The sequence below is a fragment of the Xenopus tropicalis genome, chromosome 5, assembly GCF_000004195.4.
Source record: "Xenopus tropicalis strain Nigerian chromosome 5, UCB_Xtro_10.0, whole genome shotgun sequence".
NCBI classification, from domain to species: domain Eukaryota; kingdom Metazoa; phylum Chordata; class Amphibia; order Anura; family Pipidae; genus Xenopus; species Xenopus tropicalis.
The window spans coordinates 87340298-87365619 of NC_030681.2; the positions used below are offsets into that span (position 1 = coordinate 87340298).

The 25322-nt window shown below is 36.7% G+C and overlaps 1 protein-coding gene across 10 annotated transcripts in view; it reads left to right on the forward strand.

Moving 5' to 3' along the window:
- snx14 (sorting nexin 14) overlaps positions 1 to 25322 on the forward strand; it is a 74926-nt gene that overhangs the window by 29441 nt on the left and 20163 nt on the right. For 3 of the 10 annotated variants that reach the window (XM_031901817.1, XM_031901816.1, XM_031901822.1), the window contains 12 exons: positions 5737 to 5763; positions 7851 to 7983; positions 9084 to 9291; positions 9819 to 9902; positions 10636 to 10736; positions 10984 to 11095; positions 11987 to 12027; positions 12119 to 12238; positions 13102 to 13225; positions 14713 to 14877; positions 15877 to 15972; positions 19090 to 19181. In XM_031901817.1, the coding sequence (XP_031757677.1) occupies positions 5737 to 5763; positions 7851 to 7983; positions 9084 to 9291; positions 9819 to 9902; positions 10636 to 10736; positions 10984 to 11095; positions 11987 to 12027; positions 12119 to 12238; positions 13102 to 13225; positions 14713 to 14877; positions 15877 to 15972; positions 19090 to 19181 (1303 nt within the window). 10 annotated transcript variants of the gene reach the window in all.

Here is a 25322-nt window from a genome sequence, read left to right on the forward strand (position 1 = left end):
GTGCCTGTCCTATGCTGCCTGTGGATGCCATACCCTCCCTGCCCTATGCTGCCTATGTGCCATACTCTGCCTACCCTATGCTGCCTATACACAGGCAGCATAGGCCAGATAGTACATAATACAATGTCTGAGGTGTGAAGAGGTGAACAATGAGGGTGATTACAGCCTGAGCCTGTGAACACTGCAGGGGTTGAACAATGCAGAGATTAAAAGGTGTGAACAGTACAGGGGGTTACATTTTTAAACAATACAGAGGGATTACAGCCTGAATCTGAGGTGAGAACCATGCAGGGAGCCAGTTAATCTCAGTGCTGATACCATTTAAAGCTTACACAAAGTTAAGCCATCAAAGCAGCCAAACAGGTGGGGGGCCACACAGAGGGGGGTCGAGGGCCCGCGGGCCGCCAGTTGGACAGCACTGATCTATGGGAAATGTAGTGTCTAAAGCACACATTTAGGGGTAACAGGTGGAGTTCCACTCATAGTAATGAGTTTCTTTCATTACTTTGAATAGAGGTGACAAAAGCTTTGATCCTCAGTTTTTGTCCGACAGCAGAAGTAGTCAAAACAATCATGTACCATTAGCCTTAAAACAGCACTTCATTCACTCTTCTCAAGTAAAAAGAGTAAACAGTGTAAAAATGGCAAGCAGTAACTGTACATTCATCTCTATATGTTAGCTAGCAGTGAGATTATTGGCATTGCATTAGTAAGGGTCGTTTACTATGCATCCTTAATTAACCGTGGAGTGCCTACTTTTGAGAGGTAATGGGTGCAAAATGGTCTGTTTTTGTGAAGTCCCATATAAAACACTTTTTAGGTTGCTAAGGTCAGCTATTAAAAAAAGCATATATTGCCCGAATGAGCAGAGCCCGGATAAACGCACGCACATGTGCGTCTGGTCGGACAAGTAATCCAGCACTGCCCTTACTAATCAACTCGAGTATATGCCGAAGGTTCCTTTTTCAGCACGTTTTGAGTGCTGGCAAACTTGGCTTATAACTCGAGTATATACGGGATATGTAGTTTTATCGAGATTTTCTCACTTGTATAGGTCAAAAACTATATTAAAAAATTTGCAAAGCACTGCTCCAGAAAGCTGCATAGTTTAGATTTTAATGCCAAAATTTTCACTAACCGTAGATGTACCCTAGAATACTATATGCTGAAAAGAACAGATTCTGATGAAGCCAGAATAGGTAAAACTGTCTGTCTACTCCAAACTACCAAGTTGCAATGCTTTTCTAAATTTACCGGTTTTTATAAAAATTTGACATTTTAAAAAATTGCTTCAAAGATTCCAGTCTATAGCATCTTATCTCCAACGCAGCATTAGATACCAAGAAAACCATCCTAAATATGAACACCAAGGATCCACCAAATAGTTTGATGCTGAATGTGCATAGGTTTACCTAAGTATTATGTGGGCATTTAGGGGCCCCAAGGTAAAACTACCCCATATGATCTATCATTTCAGCTCCTGCAAAATCACCACATTTACATAATTGTATATGGGATAAAGCTACAAAAAAGTATGTTTACTCCTGAAAGCCATATATTTTTTGAAAGTCCATGTTCCCTCGAATCCAGAATGGGTAAACATGTCTTTCTACTTAAAAGTACCAAGCTACAAGGCTCTGCTAAAATTAGCGATATTGATGACATTTCCAAAAATGACCCTAAAGCTTCCACTTTGCAGCATCTCTTACAGGTCATAAGGTAATCTGATAAAACACCCTAAATATGAATGTCAGGGGTCCACTTAACAGTTTGATACCCAAGTATGTGACTTTTAGGGCCCCCAAGGTTAACATACCCTATATGAGCTATCATTTCAGCTCCTGCAAAATCAACACATTTACATAATGTTATGAGGGATAAAGCTACAAAATAGTATGCTTAACCCAAAAAGCCATATATTTTCAGAAAGTACAGGTTCCCCGAGACCAAAATTGGTATACGTCTTTCTGCTCCAGAGCAGAGCTTTGGAGCATCTTATCTCTCGCATATAATTAGGTACCAAGATAAAACATCCTAAATATAAATGCCAGGTGTCCACTGAACAGTTTTATGCTCAGTGTGCATAGGTTTATAAAAGTACATGGAACTTAGAGACTCCAAAATATACCTTGTGCATACTAATTGGGCAAATTTACTTGTGGTAAAAACTACAAAAAAAAAACGGGCAATTATTTTTCCTACCCCATACTAATAAATGGCAAAGCTTTCCTAAAGTGAGCGGTTTTGAAGCATTTTTTTAAAAAAATGTTGCCATCTTGCACAATTTCTTACATACAAAGGCAATTCACCTTAATATGAACACCAAATGTCTACTTAACAGTTTCATATCTGTAGCATGCAGATTTTTCTCGCCTGCCAAATCAGTTTCTGCAGAAAGAGCCCCATGACTGTGTATTACACATGATTATGTGTAGTAAGACCCCCCCCCCCAACTGTACAAAGACCCACAGAAAACTATATATTTTTGGAAAGTACAGATTCTGACAAATCGAACATGGGTAAAGACACTTTTCTACACCAAGTACCAATCTGCAAAGCTTTCCAAAAGTTATTAGTTTTTCCTCTGAACACTGCCTACAGAGGCTACCTTTAGTAAAAGGTGTATATGCATGTATGTGTTTACCTATCTAATTTTATATAATTTAAGGTACAGGCAGGGGATCTTTTATCAAGAATTCCATTTTCAAGAATTGGCAAATAATAGTGCTCCGTTTCCTTCAAAGCGTTTCTGATTATAAGGTCACTTTATCTAGAGAGGCTACCCTGAATCATATGGATATAACCTCTGGTAATTCACAATAGTTCCTGCTTATTTTTTGGGTCACTTCCACTAATGAGATCACCTTGTGTTCTGTGGGTTAGACTTTGGCAAGTTTTGTAGATTTGATATTGTATTGTGCTATTTCTCTCAGGTCACTTCCTCTTAATAGGTTACTCTGTTTACTGTGAAACTAGCCTGTGGAAAGATATGTTAAGGTAGTAAGGATTTCTGTGGAAAGGAGTTATTTCTTATTGTTTACCTAAAAAGTCTTATTAGGAGGAAAAACATTAGTTTTTCAGACAACTCCGTTTTACCTTAAATAATTGTGCTTACAGTGAGAACTATTGAAAGCCATAACTATAAGGTGTCCAGATGAAAGGTGACAGATGCTGAACTAACCTAATCATATATAGGCAGAATAAAAATCACTGAAACTGGCACATACAGTATATATTCATACCATACTCTAGCACTTGTACTTCTAAGAGTGCATTCTAGTTATTACACATAACTTAGTATTTTTTTTCCCTATGGGATACTATCCTGCTAATTAACAGTGTCTAGAGACATTTTATTTGTTCATGCATTGGTGAAAAACACTTACTATTGATTCTATGTGGAATTTTTTTTCAAGCGGAATGTTTTAACAACTTTTTAATAATTGCATATCTTCCTAAAGGGGTTGTTCACCTTCACGTAAATGTAGTTATCCCAGCAGATAAGTTCATTTTTAGTAAATATGTAATGTATATGCTTTAAAAAATCCCAGTCGTTGAGTTATTTTGTTAGTGATTCTTTCTATGACAGCTGTTAATATAAGTACAGGGGCAGGGGGGTGGTGACTCCTTAAGTATGGGCAGTAGGAGCTTCAAAATGAACTGTGCATTTCTACATCTTATCTGCTAATTTCCATTTGTTCATGACCTTTACATGAAGTATTTGCTCTTCTGAGCAATAGATGCTGGGGGCGCACAGATGTAAAAGTAAGCAGTTAAGTTTGGGCAGTGCAGTCCTAAACAGAACTAGGGAGGGGGGAGGGGAGGAGGGAGGGGGGAGCACCTCCAAATAATTTGCATAAACATAAAGCTAAATTTCTGGCAATGTGATCAAGACAGCATGAACTTTGCTGATATCTTCAGTGATACATGCTGGGAAAGGGAGGGATTGAGTGGGACGCTTGTAAATCATATTATATGAGAACAGCGTTAAGGCTTGAGTTTGTGATGTGTCCTTATGGCAAGGCTTTGCTTCTCATTGCGAGACAAGCATGAGAAGTTAACTCCTTGTTTGACAGTTCTTAAGCTATTTGAGAGCAAGTAACAAAGTTGGAATGCTTTATTCACAATTGTGGAGAGCAGATCATAATTAGAACTTGTACAAATACATCAAGCTTGATGTATATAGCTAATGACAAGAGATCCGCTGCTGGCCAATAAGATTAAAGTTCCATGTGACCTGCGCTACCAAGAGAAAAGATGCTCTTCCCTCTGTAAAATGACCAGGGATGCCTGCTTGCAACTTCAGCACATTGGGGTATGTTTTAAGTTGTGCGCTAAGCATATTAGATATGATTTTGTACTGCAAATCGACTTATCATGCTGGAGGGGAACATAATATGTAGCATTCTTGAGTTGAGCTAAGCGAAGGTGGATAACCCCTTTAAATGTTATGTTTTATATAAATGCTTGCCAGTCACGTGTGATAAGTTAATATTACAAAATACACATCTATGCGCTATCAGTACCGCAACTAACTTTTTGCATATCCTTAAGTTAAAATTCTGTATATATTCTAGGGATACGTTATATATTGACAATAGATTAATATGAAGATGGCATACTATTATTAGGTTTGAAAAAGGAGAACAAAAGCACAACAAAGAAGTAGGCTAGAAATAATAATGCTGCACATTATGTTTTGGGCTTCTGTACCATCCCAAGGCAACCCCAGCCCTTTAGCAAGGAAGATCTGTGCCTTCAAAGATACCCCCAGTAGCTCCCCATCTTCTTTTCTGCTTATTTACTGCACATGCTCTGTGCTGCTGTGACTGATTAGTAATTCAGATTTTCATTAAATGGCCATTAAAAAACAAATGCAGTTTGAATCACAGTTTATAAATCAGCCCTATAACATCAGCTTCTTTGACAGGTCAACCTCATTTACTGCTTGATAAACTGATATGACCCCCAAGCTTTAGCTTCTGCTTATCAGCTGCCCAGTGCACATTGAGCATGTGTGTGTCACTGGCACTTATAACAAAATCCAAATTGGTGATCCCCGTGCACAAATTTTTAAGGCCTGAATCATTACTGCTATAGACATTATGAAACCTTTGGCTGGTGCAGTAAGTTCAGTATAATAAATGACATTTCTACACATATTTGTTTTTAGGGTGTAGTTATTCTTTATATGCTGCTTTAAGGCGAACAGAGTAGCAGGCTAGAAAAGATTCACGTTAAGTTTTGAGATTCTTTATAAGCTTAAGGCAACCACACCTCTTTAGCAGTAAAGATACAGTATGTGCCTCTGTAGATATCCCAAGTAGCTCTCCATCTTCTCTTCTTCTTATTTACAGCACATGCTCTGTGCGGCTGTCCCTTACCTGAGCTTTGGGACTCACAGTATAATGTATTTAGAATATAAAAGTCATCATACAGTCATAATAAGACAAGTATGTATTTTAGATTCACGTTAGATGGCAGCTCAGAAACCATTGCAATTTACATTAGAATTTAATTATCAACCATGTAGCATCAGCTTCCATTATTATTCTGTTTAGGCTGGCGCAGTAAGATGAAGTATAGGTGAGCCAGTGGGAAAGTTTACATTCGCCGTTTACATTCACATTTTCAAAATTTTCAATTTTGAGAATGGAATAATTGATGCTAGGCTGATATTTTCACTTGATTTTTATTTTAATGCTCTGTCCCTGTATTTTTATGCACCTGCTGCAGAAATAGCCTGAGTTTGGATGATATCCGGTGAGTTCTCGGCATGTTGTTCATTGTGTAGTCACACTGTATGCATTTTTGTGCGTCCGCATATTTGTGTGAATTCTAACAACAATGTGTACTTTAATGCTATAATAAATATTGGCACAAATAAATAGTTTGGTCATTATGACTCTTACCTACATTGGATTTTTTTTTTGCAGTTTGTACTATAGTTGTTTTGTTGTGCCAGCATGCAGGTTTATGAAATGTAATGCAATATATTTGCAATATGAGGAAAACTTTTAAGAGATACCTTGTGTAATCTTCTAGTAATTTGAGTATACAGTATATGCATGCCTTTCTTCACAGCTCAGTGACAGGAAGCAATAATACCCATTTAACTGAACTGAACACATGTGCCTTAGTACTCAAATGCATGATCAGTCTGCTGAGACTTTAAAGGGTTAGTCCACCTTTATCATTTAACACAGTATTTAAGTCAGATTTATTGTGAAAAAAAGAGTCAAAAATAAGAAGCTTTAAAGTCATTCTATTTTAATTTTGTTGGAAACAGTGACCCCAGCAACCAAAATAGCATTTTTAGTGGCAGCCTGGAAGGCAGCAAAATACAAAGGCCAATAATTGTATAACAATACAGGTGAATGGTGACTTTTAGTAGGTTCATCTGTAACACACTACAGTTTTATTTACAGAATTTCCCCTTAAATGTAACATTTTAGCTATTATCACAGCTGCAATTTGTTGCAAATGTTGTTATTCATAAAACTGGAGTTCTGATTTCTTGATCCCATTTATTTGCTACAACTCGATTTTGCACAGATATGCTTGTATGTGACTTTTTTGTGCACCCAGGCATTTACCCCACTATATTGAGTGTGCACTACTTTATTTCATATTAATGCTTGAGTGTTAGTATATACTGTGGGGGTACCTCACTCACCTACCTTTGTTGATTAAGGTAAACAAAACAGAAAATTCACATTCACATGTCCTAATAAAAGTGCAGAATTATGATTTTAAGGGAATCAAAAAGCAAATAGTTTAGAAGCCCACTTTAGGCTTTAGTCCGGGTCCCCTTACCTCATAAAATGAGTTTAGATATAGAAAGATATTGGGGTACAAATCATTTAAATCATAGTATTCACGAATCACTGAGATTCTGAGAAGTGACATTCAAGCTGGTTTCTAGGGGAGGGAACTGTGATTCCAGTTTAGGAACCATTTCTATGCATAGTCGAGGGGGGTTTGAGGGATTAAGGATTTCACATTCACCATACAGTCTGGTATTTTATAGGTTTTTATAACTCCCATCATGCTTTATCTTTAAATACAATTTTGTAGAATGCATGGACAGGTAATTGTATCCCAGCAACATCATCAGTACTCATGGTAAAGAAGTGTGATGTGAATAATAAATAATAAATTGCAGCAAAATGTGGGTGTCTGCGAATTAGAATGCACTGCGATGTGCACTAAGCATCTCAGTGGCAACAGTGAGCTTGTATGTACTGACTTACCCTTCTATGTTGTGTGTATTATTATTTCACATTTTTTCCAACCACACCAATTGCATAGCTGTAATAAGGGGCCCATCCACAGAAATATTTTTATTCATGACCCTAAAAGATAAACAACAAGCAATGGAAATCATGTTTTACTGTATTAGACTGTATTAAACATGTTGATTTAAAAAAAAGGCTTGTATTTACTCACAAGCAAAAGGACTTCCTGGAGGACGCAGGCAAAACAAATGCATATTAGGCTCACCAGAAAATTGCCTTGTCAAATTATACTCTGTCCTGCAGAGTCTTATTTGTAATAAGACATGCGCTGTGACTATAAAAGGCACTGCTTTGCCTTTCATGTCCTACATAGCTATGTGCATCAAGGAGGGTCAGGTTTACTAAGTTGTACAAGGGGAGTATATGCAGTAGAATTTGTACATTCTTTTTCACCTTACTTCCAAAATTCATTAATACATAGCTGTAACATGCTGAGGGAAAGGAGCTATTACGTGAAAGTTGCAGTTCTGGTACAGAGTATATACTATGTAAGCAAAAAGTTGCTAGTGTCCTAACTTGAAATGTAATAAGCCTTTTCGACTTTGATCTCAGGAGCACCCAAAAAAAAGGCGAACCATCTGGCATTGGTAAAATAGGCCATAAAATTAAAGGAGTATTTAAAAGTACGACGATGGAAGGTGCAATGCTTCCCAACTATGGAATGGTGGAAGGTGAGGAGGATTTGGTAAGTAAAGGTTTCATGATAATTATTATTTAAAGAAACCGCTATTTTTGCTTTTTGCAAAATGCAGCATATACCTTTTGCAGTTCATGAAAGCAAGTAAACTTACCGTTTGCAAACTTTTTAACCATATCCTGTAAGATTTACAGTATAAATAGATTCTCTTAAATAAACCATTGTGGTTCATTATTTTCCCCTAAGAATTAGATAAAGCCAGTTGCCCTTTGTTCATATGTTCAGTTTGTACTTGGAAAATAGAGGTCTTAAAGGAACAGAAACACCAAAAAATGAAAGAGCTTTAAAGTAATAAAAATATAATGCACTGTTGCCCTGCACTGGTAACTCTGGTGTGTTTGCTACACTAACACTACTATAATTGATATAATAAGCTGCTGTGTAGCAGCCATTCAAGCTGGAAAAAAGGAGAAAAGGCACAGGTTACATAGCAGATAACAGATAAGTTCTGTAGAATACAATAGTGTTTTATCTGTTATCTGCTATGTGCCTGTGCCTTTTCTCCTTTGAATGGCTGCCTCTATGGCTACACAGCAGCTTATTTATATAAATTATAGTAGACTTTCTGAAGTAAACACACAACTTTTACCAGTGCAGGGCAGCAGCACATTATATTTTAGTTACTTTTATACACTTTCATTTTTTGGTGTTACTGTTCCTTTAAGCCACTGAGATTCAGTATTGCACTCTGAGTTCAGAAGCCCTGCGTTTGGTTTATTTTAGGCTTTTCATGAACTGTATGAGAGATTTATTTACCACTTTTTTTTTTTTTTGCCAATTTTCTTTAATTTACCACAGATTTTAAAATATAGGGGTTATATTATGCTATTAACTTGTGTATTTTATAATGTCATGAACACTGTTTAATAAGGTGATGATAAAATGTACTTTAGAACAGTTTTGGAACTTACACATAAATAAAGAAGCCATGAAAATACAACAATAATGTTGCCACACTAAAATTATATTGTATATAAGTGTACAAGTTCATGTCTTCTTGCAACTTCTGTTTGAATCCTGCCCTTGTGTGTTCTAGATTTGTGATCTGGGCCAACATGCTGTTTTTTTTTTTTTTTTTTTTCCATCAGATTGAGGAAGCCATCATGGTACTAGAGGATGACTCTCCAGTGGAAGCTATGAGTGCAAGTACACCCAACACACCACGTAATCTATCAGCCTGGAAAATTAGTATCCCATATGTGGACTTTTTTGAAGATACTAACTTTGAAAAGAAGGACAGAAAAGAGCGAATCCCTGTGTTCTGTATTGATGTGGAAAGAAATGACAGAAAAGCAGGTACTGCATTTTCCTATTAAAACTTCTTCTGTTATAAAGGTATTATGGAATAAGCTTCATTCCAAATATCATGTCATGAGGAGCAAATGACTGGTATGAGAACCATACACACAGTAGTATTTGTGTGGAGATTTAACACAGAAACAATAAAAATGCAAGTCAACATTCCATGATAAATACATATTGAAACTCAAGAGCAGCTTGAAATATAGAGCCCAAGAACTCCTTGTTTTGAGTGTCAAATTTAAGGGACATATATTATTTTAATATTGTCTCTTCCATCTATACCTTTACTCTATGTCTTGAAAAAGCTTTTACTAAGGTTTTTAAGTGATTTTGGTACCATTATGTTAGCCTTTTTTGACCAAATATTTGAACAGATAGAAATATGTGTTTTACCTTGTTCACGTGTACTTATGTCTGTTAAAAAACTGCCAAATAGCACATAATGATAATCACCAAAGAAGAGGTGCTGTGCATCTACTTGTTCTTTCTAATCCTGCGTTGCATTTTTTGTTTTTTTCTAGTTGGTCATGAACCTGAACACTGGTCGGTTTACAGAAAATATATTGAGTTTTATGTTCTTGAGTCCAAGCTCACTGAATTCCATGGTGAGGTCTATTCTTTTCATTTTTGTTTTTTTGCATAAATCTATATTGTATTGGGCAAGCCTCTTGTTAGCTGTGAATTGTCTACTTGCTTGGGTAAAAGGAGGAGTGTTTTAATACTGATAATGATGAAGAATGCAACAAAACTAACACAATGGGGGTCATTTATCAATACTGGGCAAAATAGCCCATGGGCAGTAACCCATGGCTACCAATCAAATAATAGCAGATAATTTGAAAAGTCCTATGCTAATTAAGTGAAATTGCACCTTCTTAGTTCTTTCTTTTACCCAGATGGAGCAATCTTTAGGATGGCCTAATAGTTTAGGCTTTTCATGGCAAAAAAGAAGTAAGAGAACCATAATAAAAGTAACAGACCATTCCAATAATGGAAATGCAAGTAAAAATACAATATTTCTACGCATTTTGCTTTGTGCTGTGGTGGCGGTACAAAGTTTTGTCTAACCTTGTCCATACATTGCTAATGTATGGACTTGTTGGTTTGCACAATTTTTCCCCTGGATTTAAATACAATTTTGGCAGTAATTGTATCTGATAATTTTATTTGTTGGCCATTCAAAAACAGGATGAACAATTCACAGTAGGCCTAAAACATATTCAAAAGTGTGTAAAGGAATTATATTCTAACTTTGCTGTTTGTGGACTTTTACATTCAAATAATATGGATATTTACTTGGATTATTGCAAAAGTGGGTATGTTTAATATTATTTAAAGGTACCTTTCCTGATGCACAACTTCCATCAAAAAGAATAATTGGACCAAAAAATTATGAATTTTTAATGTCAAAACGAGAAGAATTTCAGGAATATCTACAGGTAGGAGATGCTTCCATTTACTGAGCTCTCGACAATTTCTTAAAATTACATGCATAATAAAATACAGTAGAACCCTGGCATTTACTCCATTTTTTCGAGGTCCCATACAGGCACATTCTTTTTGTTGGTTTATGGATTTTATATTTTCCTGAGAATTGATGCAGTCCCCTAGTGAACATAAAATCTTGGCTCTGCTGTTAATATGTTATTTATTATTAAATTTTTAACTTATTCTTTCATTTTCCAGAATCTTTTGCAGCATCCTGAACTTAGTAACAGTCAATTACTGGCAGATTTCTTATCCCCTAATAGCTTGGAAACTCAGTTTCATGACAAAATTCTACCAGATGTCAACTTGGGTATGTGTTAATGTATTCATATTTTTTATTTTTCTGACTGTAGTTGATTTTAGTGATCCTGAGGTGCTAGAATTCAATCATGCATGAAAGAGATGATTCAAAAATAAATGATCAAATAAGCTATGTTGGATCTGCTGTATAGATATATCAGTATGTACAGTTCCAGACCTATTAGAAGAAAACATATTCCAGGCCTGCCTCTTAATCCTTTGCCTCCTGTGTTGGGTTTAAGATAAATGTGTGTTTAGCATCTAAACATCTTGGTTTACCTTATAAAATATTGTTCATATCTTACCATGGGAGGGGCCCCATATTTTGAATATACACTACATAAACCATTTTCCCCGTATTACATATGTTTTTGCCTGTTATGTATCGCTCACTGAATAATTTAGCAGATTAATTGAAAAACTGCTGCAAAATATGAGCTTGAGGTTTTAAATCTGTAATGGAGAGTGCTTTGCATATTTATCCTCCTTGTATCCTTTCACATTTTGTTGTGTGTAACTCTGCCTAGAAAAGGGCATTAGACAGAAAAGCAAAAATGGACCATTTTTAACTTTAAAGGAGTTAGAGAGATCCACAACTGAGGTGGGATAAACCACACAGATGGGCAGATTTTGTCTCAGAAACATAAGTGTGCATTTTTGTCCTGAAATTCATCCCGTTTGTGCACTAACAAGCTGATGCCGGGGCAGAAAGAAGCGGTTCATCAGTGTCCCCTCCAGCGTACATATGCCAGCAGAAAAAATGCCTGGTTGTGACATGAATGGAAAAGTCCAAGGGGGTGGTGGATACATAAGCAAGCACTGTATTATGAAATGAGTGTTTTGTTTTGACTGTTAGTGAGTATAGTACTATAGTAAATATATATTTCCCATCTTGTTTCAGGAAAAATGATCAAGTCAGTTCCAGGAAAGCTTATTAAAGAGGTGAGTATAAGTTTTTTTATGAGTCTTGATGTAACATTTTTCCACTTAAGGATTATTTTTTAACTCTGGTCTCTGGGTTCTAATTTTACAGAAGGGACAACATCTGGAGCTGTTTATAATGAATTTCATAAACTCATGTGAATCACCCAAACCCAAACCTAGTAGGCCTGAACTGACTATTCTAAGCCCCACTTCAGAAAACAATAAAAAGGTATGGTTTGTATTTACAATGTTCATAATGCACACCACTTAGATATAACTGAGAAATAAATTAGTTGATTTAATATACAACAATGCAGAAAAAATGTACTTGTTGAACCCTGTTTGGAGAGAGAAAGACATGCAACTTAATTTAAGGGGCAGATTACTAAAACTCTAACATTTCTAATTTCAAGAAAAAAAATCCAACCATTTGTCAATGTGCAGGGAGTGAATATATTATCATGTGTAATATAAGGGGGGACTGCAAAGTTACGTGTAAAATTGAGCTTTATTTATTAGATGGTTATAGCTTATATTTATATACATTTATTGCAGAGTAACCACTTTAAGTCATAGCTCGTTAGGCACCCAAAACACTTATCACCTACACCTATAATATGGGTTGACCATTGCTTGCCTCTCTACATTCTGCACATAAAACATTGACAGCATTAATTATTTCTTATTATCAGTGGAATCTATAAATACCAGTGACTTAAATATAAATGGAATGCTTAAGGAAGTACAGGATGAGAATACAGGAGCGTTTACCCTTAGTAAGGGTAAGATCATGATAAACATAATTTGGCAAGATGAAGGGACATCATTGATTGGTGGGGTAGGATTAACTGGCACTTCAGTGTCCAACAAAGGTGCTTCAGAAGTAATGGGTTATAAGATGTCTTAATGGTAACTGGTGGAAGGAGAAAATAAAAGGTACTTTTAACAAATGCAGTATCGATGTGAAAGCTGCAGTGAGAGGTGTAAAGTAAAATAGCATTGCATGCCAGATTGGTCAGAATGTATATATGTGCCTGTGCGTATCTTCTGTACATATTGTGCTAATAATTAAGCTTTCATATTCTCATTCAGCTTTTTAATGATCTGTACAAGAATAATTCTAATCGCTCTGAAAATATAGAACGGAAACACAACCAAAATTACTTTATGGAAGTGATGACCATAGAGGGTGCCTATGACTATCTAATGTATGTAGGTAAGTTGTTTTGCCTTTTTAGTCTTAGATCCTCTAAAATAGTGGCGGAAAACTGTGTTGCGCCGTCTCAAACCCACCTTGACCCCTGGCTAAACCTGCAGGTTTCAGCTTAGCATGCCAAACACTAATGCAGACATTTTCTTTTACAATGAAGGCCCTTTTTTCCCTCTGAGACATGTTCACTATATATAAGTACATTAGAGAACATTATAGACAGATAGGGAGAATATTTTTTTTTCCCCATAGAAAATATCAGCAAACCAGAGGCCATCCCTTTAGTCTTGAGGAATTGAATTATGTGATTGTTTACATATAGTGGCCCAGGAACATATGTTGCTGATGATTCAGGTTCAGGGGAAGACATTGTGGGAAGCATGCACAGAGGGGAAAGTGATACGCGTCAATGCAAGATAGCAGGTATAGGTATTGGACCCCTTATCTGGAAACCCATTATCCAGAAAGTTCAGAATTACGGAAAGGCCGTCTCCCATATACTTAATTTTAATCAAATAATTTACATTTTTAAAAATGGTTTGCTTTTTCTCTCTAATAATAAAATGGTACCTTGTACTTGACCCCAACTAGGATATAATTAATCCTTATTGGAGTAAAAACAATCCTATTGGGTTTAATTACTGTTTAAATAATTTTATTAGCAGACTTAAGGTAGGAGATCCAAATTACGGAAAGACCCCTTATCCAGAAAACCCCAGGTCCCGAGCATTCTGGATAACAGGTCCCATACCTGTACTAGCTGTGGTTCTTAAAACTAGAACACGACAGCAGTGATTCAAGTTATTTATTATTTTTTTTAATCCAGCATAATGACAATGATATTGTGACGCTTTGGTTTTATGTTTCATTCTCCTTTAAAGAACATGTCAACCCCAAAACATAATTCTTAGCAACTTTTAAATATCAATTTATTAAAAATTAAAAGTTATATGTATATGTAAATGCAATTGCTATAGAAAGCAGTATTTTGCTGAATTGTTACTTTTTAAACAATGTTGCAAATGCCAGGCTCCTCCAGCAAGGCAGGGTTGTAAAACCTGTGTTACATTGTGTTACATTGTTTCAAACGCCAGAGCGGGACAGACAACACTGCTTTTAATAGTTCTAACAGTTCTAACTCCTTGATGGATGATATCATGGTATTATCCTGCTTCATAAGTCTGGGGCTATTCAGTTCCACATTGTCCAAAGACCCAAAGCATGTGTAACTTTAGGTAACCTATAAACATGGGTTTCTGTTTTATTCATCTAAATGACCAACCCAAGACAGCCCTCTGCTGCACAAACCAAGGTTCAAATAGCTGTTGTAAATTTATCCAACTGTTTCTTATAAGTGTGTTTGTTCCTAGCTTAATGCAGCAGATTCTGGTATAGATCAGGTTTGTTTATCCTTCAAGTCATACACCTAGTAGTCATATGTTTAATGCAAGACCTCTTTTATCAAAACTGATTCAGCAATTTTTTCTTTTCAGGGCGTGTTGTTTTTCACATTCCTGATTGGTTTCATCATCTTTTGATGGGTGGACGAATCCTCTTCAAACATACCCTTGAGACCTACACAAATAGCTATTTGAACTATAAATTAGAACAACTTTTTCAAGAGCATCGATTAGTTTCATTGATTACACTGCTTAGAGGTTTGTGCTTATGTCTCTATTTAATGTTTTATTTTGAAATACAGTTTACTTTAATTCTTTTCCTCCTATTAACTTTTTAATAACTCTGGCTGATACATTAGATAGCTTCAAGAAGGTGTTAGGTGGCTTTTTAGCAAGTGAGGGAATACATGGTTATCGTAGAATTTAGAGAGGCTTCAGATGGGTTTTTTTTTTGCCTTCCTCTCGATTAACTAGCAGTTAGGCAGGTTCTATATAGGCATTATGGTTGAACGTGCTGGAATGTATGTCTTTTTTCAACCCAACTTACTATGTTACTATGTAACGCTGTTGCTTAGAAGCAGGTTAGAGGACCACCCCAGTGCCTGGGCTTTACAGTGTGCTTGTCAAGGTCACTATTAAATTGTACTTGATATATTAAAGAAACCACAGATTAGTGTGGTGCTGACATTATTACAAAAGAGTAGCTTTGTATTTCACATAAAAACTTTGGTTAGCAGTAAATTTTCGTTAGAACTAAGCACATAACGCAAAAGTGAGAGCGTGTAAAGTCTGTGGTGAGCAAAGATTTGCTATGATTTGTGTAAAATGATCATAATGACTTAACTGTTACATAGCTATTTTATCAATGTACGTGTGATTAGACATATGAATCTACCAATTTATTTGTCCACAAGGTCATGACAGAGTTGTGTTGTTTTTGTTTGCTTTGGTAGTTAATAATTTCCTTTTAAACAATTATGATTCAGTATACCTTATTCAAGGCCAGTTTTCATTTTTATTCAGCCTACACACAGATATTTTATAGCAGGTCATTTTTTTGCCATGCATAAGGAAATTTAACTCTTTAGTGACTGTGCAATGTGTATTTTTGTAATAGAGGAGGTCACTTTCTGTCTGACAAAAATATCATTTTGATGGGTGCACAGTATGCACAGTAATTGCATATCATACACAAGTTCCTAAAGTTAAGGTAAAAGTTAAAAATGATTGAAGTGCATCAGTTATAATTTTTTTCAGATGCTATATTCTGTGAAACCACTGAACCACGATCATTACAGCTGAAGCAGCAAAGGGCAAAGTTTACATTTGAAGAAATGATGCGCTATATTCCAGGTATTTTCATGACCTATTTTTAACTTCAGTGTATTTTTCTTGAAGTAAATTATCACAATCTTTGAATTGTTGCAATATGATGTGTCTCTATAGCAGTGAAATATTGCACATATTGAAATAAGGGGATTTGTGATAGGACCACTTTACTTTTTCCTTTATTTTGTTTAATTACTCCCTTAGAGATCTGTGTGGCCAAGGGAGAGGGGCATAATACCTCATTCCTTAATGACAGGTATACTATTACACTGCCCAACCTTAGTGCTCTTAACCATTTACAAACTAAAAAAAGAACCTTGAAAAGAAGGTGAGGAAGCCCAAAAAAAAAAAATTTCAAAAATGTTAAAAATCAAATCCTACTTTATATATGAGCTCATCTCGTATAATAATATAGTCCAATAATCCGCTTGCCACACACAGATCACTTGTGTACCCTGGAATATACAATTGTGAAGTTATTAACTTGAAAGATCAAGCAAAACACAAGAATTCCAAATAAGGTACATGCATACCCAAATCCCGGGACATTCACATGAAGTCCATCTCAGTGGTATGGTAAACAAGTTGCAAAGAACTCAAGTAAAAAAATGTTCCTTTAGCCCAGGCAGTTCCCTTTTGGGTAGTGACTTGGATTCTATCATCTCTAAAATCATCAGGGGTAAAATAAACTTCCTCCCCAGGACAAGATCACTATACCTTCCTCCAGTTCAGCCCATAATGCTCTTTTTGTCCCTACTTTAACAACTGATATTTCCAAAACTCCAGGCTTAAAAATGGTTTCTTAACTTTTGGAAGTCTTTGTGACCTCAGACAAATAACAAGAGGTCTGAGAACAGAGCTGCCTCTCTTTTACGTGAGATGGTTGGAGGATGTCTTCTCCAATTCAATGGGCCTAGTTTTATCACACAACAAACAAGCAGGTTCTCATTTAGGGTAAAGACACACAAAGCTAATAGTAGCAGCTACTTTTTAGCAGCTTACAATACCCTGCCATAGACAATACTGAGAATTGCCTCTGCTAAAACAACTATCAGTGAATGATCAGCTATTGATGGAATATATAAGGGCAGTGACACATGGGGAGCTTAGTTGCGCCGCGGCAAATCTTCATTGTTGCGGGCGATTAATCTCCCTGCAATGCCATCCCACCAGCTAGAATGTAAACCACTGGTGGGATGGGTATACGTGCCGATTTGATCTCCCGCTTTCCCCTGAAGTTTCCTCTGACAACTTCAGGCAACTGCGGGAGATCGCAGCGACGCATATGCCATCCCACCGGTGATTTAGATTCTACCCTGCCATAGACAATACTGAGAACTGCCCCTGCTAAAACTAACTTGTGTATTCACCCATAGTAACCCAGTATAAGCTGCTTTCCTTCCAGGCTCATGTTATCAAGAATCCCATAAACGCCCATCAGTGACAGTAAGTCATACAGACCATTGCATTTTTTTTCAAGACAAGCTCTTTAAAAATTACATCTCCAAAACACTGGTCACTGGTTTCCTATTTCCCTATTAAAACCACTATCGGCAGATTCATATGAGAAACTATTCATTTTGTTTATACTTACAAGGGAAGGAGGCCCCCTTAACCATAATAGAGCACATTACATGGGCCCTGACTGCCTGGTATGCAGAGCAGCAACATGGTCATCCATTTATACCTTTACAGTTCTACAAGTTACATGTCAGAAGTGCAGGTTGCTTTACTTTCTATCCTAACCTTGGTGACTAAATCTAATAAGGTATATAGTAGCTTGCTCTCCCCCCCCCTTCCTTCATAATCTCCCTTGGCGATTAGGATAAACACCAGAAGTGTATTCTTCTAAAGGTGGCCACACACGTGGCGATCTGACAATCCGCCACACACCGTTCAGGGCTGAAACAGCAGATAAGGAGGTAGAAACAATAGGATTTCTACTCCTTCTGCAGATTCAGCCCTGACGGCAGATTTTAGTCAGACGCCTTCTATGGCGCTCGATCAAAATCTTTTAACCGGTCCAATCGGCGAGTCGACCAATATCAAAAGCTTCCTGCGATATCGGTCGACTCGCCGACATGCCATACACGCACTGAATATCGCACGAAACGAGGTTTTATACGATATTATCGGTGCGTGTATGGCCAGCTTAAAGGTGCCCATACACGTGAAGATTGCTCACTTGGCGAGGTCGCCCAAGCAAGTGGATCTTCACCCGATATCCCTACCTACGGGTGGGCGATATCAGGGAACATGTTTGGCCCTGGGGCCAAACGATCGAATTATAATGGCGGCAATGGGGCAGTCAGTTCCGACTGAATCTTTTAACCTGCCCGATCGATATCTGGGCAATTTCAGGCCAGATATTGGTTGGGTATGGCCGTCGTTTCTGCCCCTACACGGGCCGATAAGCTGCCGAATCGGTCCAAGGGACCAATCGGACCTTAACACAAGTGGTTTGGATGAAAAAAAAATTACTCTGCTGATGTGGCTGAACATGTGTTCACAACAATGTTATCATTAATTCTATCAATCATGCCCACTGCCGATTGCCACCAGTGACTAACTAGCATTGCTGGTTACCATGATGGTGCCTATCACAACCAAATTTGCTTTGCTGCTTCAGGATAAATACCACCAGAGAGAAGGTTGGGGGAACTGCACCCTAACTATATATAAGGCAATTTATTATTATAATTAACATTTATTTATAATGCACCAACATATTCCTCAGCGCTGATAGGATTTACATGTCCTTAATGTGTTCTGTCAGATGCTTTTTTGTATATACATTCAGTCTAGGGATGTAGTTGAAACATATTTGTAACTTCAACCAAAAAAAACCTATGGATTGAAAGTACATTTTTTTCGCTGAAATGATCTAGTGTCCTTAAAGTTTAAAAATTTTCAACAGCACACACAATGAACAGCAGTCGTTTCTAGGATTTCTAAAAAGAAATTTGGCTTAGTGGGACATAAAACAGTAATGTGTGATTTTAGGGAAAAAATTACAAAAGTTCTCATAAAGTCTCAGAAAAATCCTTGATTTTTATTTAATGTAGAACTTTTTTTTCTTTTATCACAATGCATTATACTTATATGTATAAATTCTCAGGCTTATTTTTTTATCTCAACTAGATTTAATTGGGAAGTGTATTGGTGACGAAGCCAAATACGAAGGCATCCGACTTCTGTTTGATGGACTGCAGCAACCTGTGCTAAACAAACAAGTAATTATTTTTTTTATTTTTTTTAAATAACAGTTACTCTACATAGAATGCACAACTAGCTGCCAAAGGAAAATACTTATATAAAGCACTTCCTTGCTCCTTGCTTAATCATTATCTTCATCTAATTCGGATGCTTCTCTGTTTTGTTTTTCCATGCATGTCCCCTTGACTGCCATGCCAGTGTCATTTAAGGTACTGTTCAAGCAGAATTAACAACCACTTTGGCAGTTTTCAACATTTCTCCATGAATACCCATTTACAAATGAGTCAAAAACAAAATTATTGTTCATTTATTTATTAAGAAAAAACAATCTAAGTTATTTGTTTGTGGCAAAAAGTATGTAAACCTCGAGGATTCTCAGTTCATTTAAAGGGTAAACTAGGGGAGTCAGGTGTTTCAATCATGAGATGAGGTACGAGTGTGGGGGACCCTGTCTTATTTAAAGAATGGGAATCTGGGTCTTCTTTTTCCTAATCTGATTTTAAGAACAGCTTTGTGAAATTGTGTCATGACTCAAGCAAAGGAGATTTCTGAGGACCAAGGAAAAATAGTCATTGATGTTCACCTGGATGGAAGAGGTAACAAAATTATTTGTGAAGACTTTGGACTCCACTAGTCCATGATTGTGCAGATTGTGTATAAATGGAGGCAATTCTGTTGTTATCCTCCCTAGCAGTGGTCAACCAACAAAGATCGCACCAAGACCCAGGAAAAAAAACCCAGCTAACATCTAAGGAACTAAAGGCTTGTCTTGCATTGGTGAATGTCAGTGTTCATGAATCCACCGTCAGGAGAACACTGAGCAACAATGGTGTGCATGGCAGGTTTGCAAGGAGAAAACCTCTACTTAAAAAAAAAAAAAAAAAAAAAAGGATCTGCCTGTCTACTACAGAAACTGCCAACTATAATATAGGATGATGAAGGCTCCAAAACATTAAACACACTAAATCTTTGCACAGTGTTTGATATGAAACCTGTTAAGTGCTGGATGTGTATTTTGTATTGTGTTTTCCATAGCACCCAGGCACTGACATTTTTGTTGTCTTCTATTGTAAGTTGTATATTTTTTTGTTTTTCAGCTGTCTTATGTTCTACTAGATATTGTTATTCAGGAACTTTTTCCAGAGCTGAGTAAGGTATGGTATACAGTTGTTTTTAAAATGTAATTTCCCCTTTCAGATATTAAATATTGTCTAATTTGTCTAATTCCCAAATCTTGCTGTCACTTTAATAGTTTCGATTGCCAGTATTTTAATGTCTGAATGACAATCTGGGAATCAGAATATCTTTGTAATTGGCGTTCCTGATTTATTTTGTGGTGGTGCAGATTCTTTTGTTTCATTATTTTTCCATTTTTCTAGTTACAGAAAGAAGCGTCAGCAACACCCTCCTGGATTTAAACCTTTTGCACTGAAAGCAGAACAAGTTGTACAGTTACCATGTAATTATGTAGATGTACTTTTAATTTTACTTGCTACTATGTGTTGTAAAATGATCATATCTTTGTAAAGTAATCTGTAAATATTTGCACTGTAAAGAGGATAACCTATAATAAAAGGAAATAAAAAGAAACTTGCGACCAACATTTGTGATTATTTAAATTGAATGTCAGAGAATACCAAATGCAAACATTTTCCATTTTGTAGTAGTTGTTACTCTCCATTTGGAGAGGAATAGACAAGGGTTTCTCCTATTATAAACCTGAGCATGGCACAAGTGCAGTGCTGGGTAATTGGGGTTAACATTACATCCTGTTTTATCAATTAAGCAGAAAGGGCCAGAGCTGGTAATTTCTGTGCCTTGCAGCTTTTAGCAGTATTTTTAGCCCACAGTTCAAGAAGTGATGACTTCAGATTGATTAGTTAGGAATAGTGAACAAAACAAAATAAACCATTAAATAAATAACGATGCAAGTAAACCATCTTACACCATGTGGTGCAAGTCCCACACTCCGTACATTATGAACCACTGAGGCACCAGTGTTTGGGAAGATAAAATTGTCCCTCATTGGGATACTTGAGTGCATCTGAAAAACTGTTTGCAAAATGTGTAAAGTCACATCCACTCCTGAAAAGAGGTATTAGAGTCCACATAATTTGATTTGAATTACATTAGGTCCATTTCATAGTGAGGTTCCACACACTGTTCCACACGTGGCCATTTTTGCAATACCATCCAAAAACCATAGGCCTCATTTACAAAAGAAATAGTAGAGTACTAAGGGTGAAGTCACACAGAGCTACTAATAGCAGCTACTTGTCATGGCTACTAAAATAGGGGCAATTCTCAGTATTGTCTATGGCAGAGTATTTTCTGGTGTTTAGTAGCCATGAAAAAGTAGCTGCTACCAGTAGCTCTGTTTGCCTTTACCCTAATGGCTCAAAAATCACAGCACTGTTTTTTCTCTTCTTGCTCAGTTCACAAACCCTTTTCCTCCAATTTCAATCTGCTCACATTTTAACTCCATTTACAATTCCCCAGATGTGCACATGTGACCTGCAAACACTAGACATTACATTTCTCTTCTTTTTTTTACTCTAATATTTCCCGTCTGAAGCCTGTCCTACCTCTATCTGTCTACAAACTCACCGCTGCCCTTAATGAGCTTGCTTCTGCCATGTAAAAATGCTTTAGACCCAAACCACTCAAGCCTTGTCATTTAGCTCATAACAAAGCTCTCCGAAGTTGGTCTTATACACTTAAGCCCTTTGGTCCAAAACCCAGTCAGAAAAGGACTTTTGCTGCTACAAATCTTGGTTTCCTTACATCTTGTCTATTGTGCGTTGAAAGAATACATTAGAACAGATGAAGAGCAAAACAATAACTATATGTGCAAAAACACGATTATATTCAAGATTAAGCAAAAATACAAATATATTCTAAATTAAGTGCAATTTGTTAAGAGACTAGAGCAATGAGGCCTCTGTCTTAATAAAGGGAAGTTTTCTTATGGCAAATATGGCCAGGTAGAAGACAATAACACAGAAAGGTACACAGAAATAATGCCATTTATTCCACACTGCCTGCATGAAAACGTGTTTGCAGGGAATACTGTGCATATATAAACTGCAACATACTTACAGCAATGTTCTATTCAAAATAGATAACATTTACTAAAGTGTGAGTGATAAAAAGGAAGGTTAATACACAGAGAACCCATCTGTTTGATTCTCAGGTATCTTCACTGCAGTATGTATACACTTGTACATTACATTATAAGGTGGGAGGGATATGAATGTTTGAGCAGAGCTAACAAAACCATTCCAATTCCTCAAAAAAAGGTTTCCATGATGTGATGACTGTATCCCTTTAATACTTGAAAATGTCTAAATAACAGTGTATATATGTATCTGGAATGAATTAGTAGTCACTAATAGTAGTCAGTAGAGATTTATTAGTAAGTAGAGCCCTAATTGGACTGTAGGGGGTTAAATGAGAAAAGCACAGCTAAAGCAAATGTTGTGCAGAGTTGTTACGTTAGATAACTTAACATTCACAAGTAAATTAGCGCATAATGCACAGGTGTTAGGGCAGGATACATTGTTGCATTAATAAGTGCATAACCAGTGCAGGTAAAATCATTCATTTAAAAACAAAACTCTAGGTAAATTAAACTTTTTAACATCATTATTTGGAAATAGTACAACACTGACATCCACCCATGGTTAGAAATTAGACCCTTGTATTAAGCAATAATGTATGTTTTAAGTATATTTTATGTAGGTAGAACCAGTGCTGGGTCAAGCTGGCTGGCCACCTTGCCCTTGGGGGACTGGTTGGTGAGCAACACGCTAAAAGTGGGGGTGACAAGGGCCTAGACTAGGGGGCTGATTTACTAATCCACGAATCCGAATGGGAAAAATTCGGATTGGAAAACCAACATTTTGCGACTTTTTCATAGCCGTTACGACTTGCGCGAATTGTCACGACTTTTTCATAGCCATTACAAATTTCGTGAATTGTCGCGACTTTTTCATAGCCATTATGACTTTCGTGAATTGTCGTGACTTTTTCATAGCCATTATGACTTTCGTGAATTGTCGCGACTTTTTCATAGCCATTATGACTTTCGTGAATTGTCGCGACTTTTTCATAGCCATTACGACTTTCGCGAATTGTCACGACTTTTTCGTATTGAGCACTCGCAAAAGTCGCAAAATACCGATCATTACAAAAAAAACACATTCGGGCGCTTTTCGGACGTTCGTGGATTAGTAAATGTGCCCCTAGGTGTAAGAGACAGAAGAGGTATGTGCCTAACGCCCCCTTTGTTGCACACTAGGCAGAAAACATGTGTCCACCCCCAAGATCTCAGCCTAATCAGTTAAGTCAGGTGATTATACAATTTAGCCCAGTGTACCAGATCAAATGCCTCAAAAGTGAGAACAACATTTTAGTTATTAAAATATATCATTTATTATGAATTGGTGAAAGCCAGCACAATGAACAAATAATGCAAAATATAAAATATATATTTTAGATTTCTTTTTTAAACTAATAATTTTTCAAACACGTGATCCTTTTTTATTTGCAATTTTAAAAAAGAACCTTCTTTCTTTGGTTAAGCTGAGGTATATGCAGTGGGGCAGAAATTCTTTACATTTATTAAAATAAAAAAATGCTTAGGCCTAGGATTGGTGTTATGCGCCATATTCTCCACATTTACTTCTTTTATTTCAGTTATAAAACATGTCCATTGAACTGCAGAATACTTTTTGTATTTGTGTGTGTGTATGAAATTATGTTGTAATGCCTGCAATCTGATACATAAACAATTGTCCATAACACCGCATGGATGCAATTTGTACTATATAAATGTATTAAATGAATATTTTCTATGTACTGTAATGCAGCATATGAGTTACAAGGGAAATTACCGGTAGGTGAAGTAACTGTTGGGAGTTTCCCATAGAACATTATGGTGCTCAGCTGCTCAGAGCAACCAGTCTGAAGAATTGGTAAAGGTATTGAAAATGAATGTTGAGCAAAACATTCCTGAACAGAAGTCACCCTATCACTGTTGGGGGCTTTAGACAATAGAAAGAAATGCATATGTAGTAAAGAAAGCGCATATGTAGGAAATTCTGGCCACTGATTGTCCAGTTTACAGCAGAGGATAAAATGCTCAGGATGTGTGTTGCTAGGCAGTTAAGGGCTAAAGCTGAATACACACAGGCATAATAGCAATTGCAGTAAATGTCCCAGAGCAGGGAAAGCACCTTAAATATAAATATGTACATTATAAAAGTAAATGCAGATTACACAGATACCAACTATACAACTCATGTATTGTGCTTCCAGTGCCATCCCTTTCAAATCACAATGATTTGCAACAGGCAGAAGGACCATACTAGGGCAGCAATAGTTCAAACAGTCTGACACCATTCATACAGATGTATTACAGCAGAAGTAAGCATTTCTAGGCAGAGCTCTGCATGTATATATAGTGCCAGGGGCTTGCTATTAAAGTCAATGGCAGGTGGGACATTTTTTTGGGCACCTGGCCCTTGGAGAACACACCTTGTGTGCCATTAGTCTTAAAGGAACACCAAAAAATGAAAGCTTTCAGGTAATAAAAATATAATGCACTGTTGCCCTGCACTGGTAAAACTGGTGTGTTTGCTACACTAACACTACTATAATTTATATAATATGCTGCTGTGTAGCCACGGGGGCAGCCATTCAAGTTGGAAAAAAGGAGAAAAGGCACAGGTTATATAGCAGATAACAGATAAGTTCCTTAGAATACAATAGTGTTTTATCTGTTATTTGCAATGTGCCTGTGCCTTTTCTCCTTTGAATGGCTGCCCCCATGGCTACACAGCAGCTTATTTATATAAATTATAGTAGACTTTCTGAAGTAAACACACAACTTTTACCAGTGCAGGGCAGCAGCACATTATATTTTAGTTACTTTTATACACTTTCATTTTTTGGTGTTACTGTTCCTTTAAAGGAGAAGGAAAGTCTAAATCACCGGAGGGTGCCAAATATTAGGAACCCCCTAGTGATTGTAATCACTTACCTGATACTCCATGGTGCTTGCTGAAAAGTCCCCTGTCCTCTTTTTTAGCTTCTTCTTTGTTAAGCACCCCCCCAGGAATTTAGATTTTCCTTCTTTAAAGGAACTGTACATGAAT